This window comes from Orycteropus afer, unplaced genomic scaffold (genome assembly GCF_000298275.1).
Source record: "Orycteropus afer afer isolate SDZICR_OR568_19922 unplaced genomic scaffold, OryAfe1.0 scaffold00085, whole genome shotgun sequence".
In the NCBI taxonomy this organism is placed as follows: domain Eukaryota; kingdom Metazoa; phylum Chordata; class Mammalia; order Tubulidentata; family Orycteropodidae; genus Orycteropus; species Orycteropus afer.
Window position 1 is genome coordinate 4,486,172 of NW_006921672.1, and position 6,552 is coordinate 4,492,723.

The 6,552-nt window shown below is 46.9% G+C and overlaps 1 protein-coding gene across 1 annotated transcript in view; it reads left to right on the forward strand.

Annotated features, from left to right (window-relative positions):
• Positions 1-1,071: 1,071 nt before the first annotated feature.
• Positions 1,072-6,552, forward strand: part of FAM117A (family with sequence similarity 117 member A) — a 54,923-nt gene continuing 49,442 nt past the window's right edge. Inside the window, exon 1 of the mRNA XM_007941933.2 lies at positions 1,072-1,267. Within this exon, the coding sequence (XP_007940124.1) occupies positions 1,072-1,267 (196 nt within the window). The remainder of the gene's footprint in view (positions 1,268-6,552) is intronic.

Here is a 6,552-nt window from a genome sequence, read left to right on the forward strand (position 1 = left end):
AATAATTTCTAATAACACCTTAAATGCAGTCTTATTTTCTCAAATGCCTTCATATATGTGATAGCATGTGATTTTCACAACTGCATGCATTCTTCTTGGGGATTATTCAGTATCATTTAGACTTATAGGTCAGATAGCATTGAACTAGGAAGACCAGGATTTGCTAATGGAGTCACTGTACAAACTTGGGAAAGTTCTTCAGTCACTTTGTTCCTTCAGCGCTGCTGAGCTACAGACTTGGAATCCTCGACTCTGAAGGGAAATTCCCTGCTCCTTTTCAGGGTCCCAGTTTAATTCGCAGGCTAGCAGCTGTTTTTTTCAGGTTGGATCAACACCAAGGAGGAACTTGGAAATGTGGAGAAAGACAAATGTAGGTGTCACATGAGCAAGGGAGCCATTAAGTGCACGAATGTCATGCAAATAGCATGCAAATAACATGCAAACTTTGCATTAATTTCTAGAATCTTAGGTGGTTACAAGCAGCAGTGAAATCCTATGAGGATTCAAAAATAATGTTTTTAGGTGAAAACAATATAATGCTTTCTGAAGTTATCTTTCCCTCTCTGTGCTGCCAGCACTCAACTGCTAAAAGTTCAACACCCACCTCCTACCCCCAACCCCCATAATCATTTAAACAGTGCCAGATTCCAACCTAAACATCACCCCGCCCCCAACTCACCCTAACGTTACGTGACATATATTTGCATACTACCTGGGGTGGGTGTGACGCTCCCCTTTTCTGTGTCTTCTCATTGGCAGTTCCGGTAAACCGGCCCTCTTCCGGACGGACCAATCAGTGACCCTTCGAACGTCGGGAAGAAGGCAGGGGGTGGGGTGGGGGTGGAGTCTTAGGCTGGATCGCTAGGCCCATTGACCAATCATCCTTTGAAAAGGTAAAGCAAGTCGCGGATTGGTCAGAAGGGAATTCTGGAGGCTCCGTAGGCCAATGAGAACTCTGAGCTGAGGGGGCCGGTCTCCGCCCCGTAGGGCAGATAAGCTGCGGCATTAGGGACCGGGGGGGTTGTGTGTGGCTCGCAGAGGGGCCGAGACCGGCAGGCTGTTGGGCGGGCGATGGCTGGGGCCGCAGGGGGCGGCAGAGGCGGAGGTGCCTGGGGGCCGGTGCGCGGAGGGGCTGGGGGGCTCCGGCGGGGCTGCTCTCCCCCAGCCGCCGTCGGCTCCCCCCGGGCTGGGCTGCAGCCGCTCAGGGCCACGGTCCCCTTCCAGCTGCAGCAGCCGCACCAGCGCCGGGACGGGGGTGGCCGTGCAGGTGAGCTGGGCCTGGAACGGGTGCCGGGGGAGGAGCCATTGGGGCGGCGGGGGGCGCGTGGTGAGGGCGGAGAGATGTGGGGAAAATGTGAGGGAGAAGTGGATGGGGGTGAAGGAGAAGAAAGTGGGTGCAAAGTCTGCGAGGGTGAAGGAAGCGAGAGGAGCCGTGCACAAGGGGTGCAGCGCCGAGACTCTGTCGGGGCCAGGAGATGTGAGGAAGGACCTGGTTGATGTGAGTCTGGCTTTGGGGGCGTAACCGAAAAATGGGCAGAGGTGTAGTGTGGGGGCGAGTGAAAGCTGCAGGGGTTGGGAGCGAGGTATGAGGGAGAGGGGAGTGAGGTGTGATAGGGGGCGCCCTGCGGGGAAGGCTGGCCCTGGGATCAAGGTGCCGGTGGGCTCTGGACGCCTGCACGGGGAGGGGGGAGGGGCATGAAGGAGCGCCCCGTGGAGCCATGTGTTACTTCTCCAACTTGAGTTTGGCCCCAGCATCCCTTCCTACAGCAGTGTAGTTTCTTTCCCCACCACTTCACCTGCGCTTCCCTTTATGCCACCTCCTGGAGCTGATTTTATCTGAGCCGTTGGACTAAGTTATCTTAACGGCTTTTACTGCCTGCAAACACTCCGCTCCCGATTCCTCACATTCCTCTCTGTGTGGCCCAGAAGTTGTATGTGCGCAGATCGTTGACCTGCTTAATATGGCAGTCTCATTCCAACCACTCGTGTGTGTGTGTGTGTGTGTGTGTCTAGAACCGGGGCAGCTAGCTATCCACCCCTAGTTTGTTCCCGCTCCCTGCCTCCCCTCTCAAGGCTGTTCTGGGCATTGCCAGCCAACGTGGCAGTGGGGTGAGGGCCACAATCATTATACTGTGGCAAATACCCCACTTTCTGAACAGCACTGAAATGATGTCTTAATAGCAGCTTGATGTGGTGGCTATGGGGAAACTAGGGAGGAGCAAGCTTAACCTTGCTTTCACACTCGAAGCTGTGACCAGTCCCACAAATGCAGGCAGTTAGGAAAAGGAAAAGAAACCTACTTGCATGAGGAGGTTGGCAATAAGTTGAAAGTGAAGCTTGCGTTTGATTCACACCAGATGTGAAAAGATCACTGCACACTTGCAAAGCCTCAGAGTCTGTACCACATGCACAAAAGTCATGGTCCCTACCATCTAATGGCTAATGGCATTCTCTGAACCAGAGTCTCTTGAGATTTTTGTGATTATTGAGCTTAGTTGCACATCCCCCCCCCTCCTGAAAGTAGAGCTGCTGCAGTGCCTTCTAGGTAGGAATGTTTTTAGAGGGTCTCTGAGGTGGAAAGTCCCCAAGTGTCTCTGGACCTCACTGCAAATGGTGTTAGCATCACATCTTGGACACAGAAACTTGGTCAAATCTGGTAGCAAGATGGTGATCAAGTAGTAAAAGTATGTGTAGAATCCGGCAGTGTAGAACAAGACAATGCCGGGACAAACCCATGCCTATCATAAGTTGTAAAGCAAACCGTAAAACTACAAACCTGTTGGTTTTGTTTGGGCTTCCTTGGAGTCCAGGGAAGTTAGTAGAACCGCAAGCACCAGAACCTTAGTCACTTTTAGGGAGAAATCCACAGAGAATTGCCTGTGTAGGAAATAAATCTATTTGCAATCCTATTTCAAGAGCCATTATTTTGTGTCTGCTGTAGAACTACTGTAATAGTAAAAGGGTAAATAAACACTGATGGGTGGGTACTGTGGAAGGGGGAAGAGTGTAAGCGTGGGTGCCTGGGTTCTGTACGTGACCCGCTCCTTTTACAGGGCTAGGTGCCCTGAGATACTGGTAAAAACATGGGAAGGTAGATTGCTGCTTAACTTGACAGGAGATTTGGGGCAAATTAGGTGGACTCTTGCTTATGAATTGGGCTGATTGATCATTTTTGTACTGCTTAGTATCCCAGAGGCATGAATATGGCACTCAGCTGGTGGATAGTGGGATTGTCTGTAGATTTCTAGGGAGGAAATGTAAAAGAAGGAAAGAATAGCTTGAGCCTATGTACTTTTTAGGAGGGAGCTCTGGTAGCATAGTGGCTAAGACACTTGCCTGCTAACCAGACGGCTGGTGGTTCAAACCCACCAGCCACTCCTCGGAAGGAAGGTTGGGCAATCCTACTTCCGTAGTGATACTGCCTCGGAAACCCAAGGAGGGGTCGCTATGAGTCGGGTTTGACTCGACGGCACATAACAACAACAACAACAACATGTACTTTTTGGTGGCTAGACAGTAGGGAGGTGTCCCTGGCCTTTGGTTTAGGAGCACATCAGGCTTTCTAACATGTTAACTTGAACCTTCATCTGTGTTCAGACTATTTCCATTCCTTGGCCTCAAGAGGAGTGAATTGTAGGCCAGTGAGATGTATGTAAAAGGAGCTCTGGTGTTGTAGTGGTTAAGGTGTTTGGCTGCTAACTCAGAGCTTGGTGGTTCGAATCCACCAACCTCTCTGTGGAAGAAAGATGGGGCAATCTGCTTCCATAAAGATTTACAGCCTTGAAAACCCAATGATCGCTATGAGTCAGAATCGACTCATTGGCAGGGAGTATGTTTTTGTTTTTATGTGATAGAGGGAAAACCCTTGTAGTCATAAAACCTAAAATAGCTGGCATTGGAAGCCAGAATGCCTGGGTTTCAAATCCAGGGTTCTGCCTTTTCCTTGCTATTCGCCATGAAGAAGTTACTTCTGTGCCTCAGTTTCCTCATCTGTAAACTGTGAATAATAATGCCTATATCATAAGAATCAAATGAGTTAGTAGATTTCAATTGCTTAGAACAGTGTCTGGCATATCAAAGGTGCTATAAAAGTATTTGCTGCTGCTTATATTGTTGTTATTATTCCTTCCCCTTAGCCAAGATGAGAGCACTGTTGGCCAGAGCCCATTGCCTTTTCAGGCTTCAAAGAGCAAACCCAGATTGGTCTGAAACCAGTACTGCAGGTTTCAGAATTTCAGGGCCTCCTCTTACACTTTTATTCCCTCATCTTTTAAAATGAGCTTTCTAAACAGGCCTCTGAAACCCAACTGTTTAAAAAGGCATGTGAACTGGGACTGGGTTTCAGAAACAATTGAGTGTCGTCACTGTTTCTGTTTCCCATCTCTCAAAGTGATGTAACGCTCAGGGCTGGGCAGTTATCTCCCCACCACACACCCTGTTGTATTCTTGACAAGACAGATATATTAGACCTTGTAAAAATGGTTATGGTGTAAAGAGTGGGATTTACTTTTTGCAGCCAATCATCCATAAGGGCTATCTTCATAAAGTGAGGAATGGCTTCATTTTTATGAGCCTGGCCTAGGGATGAGGAAAATGTGGAGAGAAATGAAGGTCAACTCTAAGACAGCAAAGAGCCACTAGTGGGTAATAGAAATCCAGCATAAATGTTGTGCTGTATTTCCCCCTTAAATTCTCTCCCATGTTTTATGTCAATTGGAGGCTGCTATGTTTTATGTTCTTCCAGGACTATTTATGACAGACAAAATGGTGAACTAGGAGGTGAACGAATTATTCTGGGTTCAGTTCTTGCCTATCTTGTTTAGCGTCTCTATCTCCATAGTCCCACGATGTGGTGGTGTGCCATTGAGTAGATTCCAATTCTTAGCAACCCTTGTGACAGAGTAGAACTGCCCCAGAGGGTATTCTAGGCTTTAATCTTTATTTTATTTATTTTCGTTGAGAATATACCTAGGAAAGCTATACCAATTCAACAGTTTCCACATGTACCATTTAGTGAAATTAATTACATTCTTGGAGTTGTGCAGCCATTCTCACCCTCATTTTCAGAGGACCCCCCCCCACACACACACTAATTGCTCCCTAAGGTTCCTGGTAGTGTAGTGCCTAAAGGCACTTGACGGCTAACCAGAAGGTTGGCGGTTCAAATCCACCAGCCACTCCTCGGAAGGAAGATGGGGGCGATCTACTTCCGTAATGATACTGCCTCGGAAACCCAAGGAGGGGGTTACTATGAGTCGGGTCCTCGAGGGCATATAATAACAACAACAACAACAACAACAAAGGTTCCTGTCTAATCTTTCAAGTTGCTCTTATCAATTTGATTCCATAGAGATAGTTCTTAGAAAAGCACAATGCTCAAGGTGACATTTTTTTCTACTTAAGCTAAATTATTCTTTGGTTCTAAGATGACCTCGGGATATTTTTTGTTTAAAGTTTAAAGATTATCTCAGAACAATAGTTTAAGGGTTCCTTGAACCTTCATGGCTCTAGGAAGTTGAGTCCATGAGAATTTGAAATTCTGTTCAGCATATTCCCCCTTTTGATTGTATTCTACAGACTCTGATCAAAATGTTCAGTAATGGTATAGCCAGGTATCATCTAGTTTTTCTGGTCTTTCATGGCAAAGGAGACAGTTGTTCATGGAGGCCATTAGCCACACATGAAAAGTTAGGCAATTTACTTCCTTAGTGATACTACCTAGGAAACCCAAGAAGGGGTTACTATGAGTCGGGTCCTGCTCTAAGGCAGTGTGTTTGGTTTGGTTTATTCTTCTATTCCTGAGTCTCCTTCCTCTGTCACTCTAAGGGAATAGAGACCAAATGTTGTGTCTTGGATGACCACTTGCAAGCTTTTAAGACTCTAGGCACTACACAATGAACCAGGAGGCAGAACACAAGGACTAAACATGCTATTAGGCCCATTATCTGGGATGTCCCATGAAACATGACTGTATACCTACAAACCAAGAAACCAAATCCTGTGAGGTTTTTGGATGTACATGAGCCTAGGCTGTGATCTTTATGGGAACACATTGCCACATCTTTCTCCCACAGAGCCACTGGGTAGATTTGAACCATCAAGCTTTTGATTAGCAACCAAGCATGTAACTGTTTCACAACCAGGGCTCCTTTCCCTAGAATGTAGGTAAGATTTAATCCTGTTTTGCAAATTATTTCTCCAGTGGACCAGTGTCATTGGACAGCCATATGCTGCCTTCATTCCTCTTCTGTCCACTCGTTATTTCTTAAACTAGGGATTGGTAATTAAGCCTGCAGGCCAAATCTGGTCTCTGCCTATTTTTGTAAATAAAGTTTATTGAAACAGCCATATGCCTTCATTTAGGTGTTAGTATTGGCTGCTTTCCTGCTACAATGGCAGAGTAGCTGTGATGGAAACGGTATGGTTCACAAAACCTAAAATACTGTCTCTTTGACACCTTACTGAAAAGGTGTGCCTACCCTTGTTGTAAACAATATACCTGACTGTTATTCTTATGTAATGTTTGGGAGCTCTGGTAGCATAGTGGCTCAG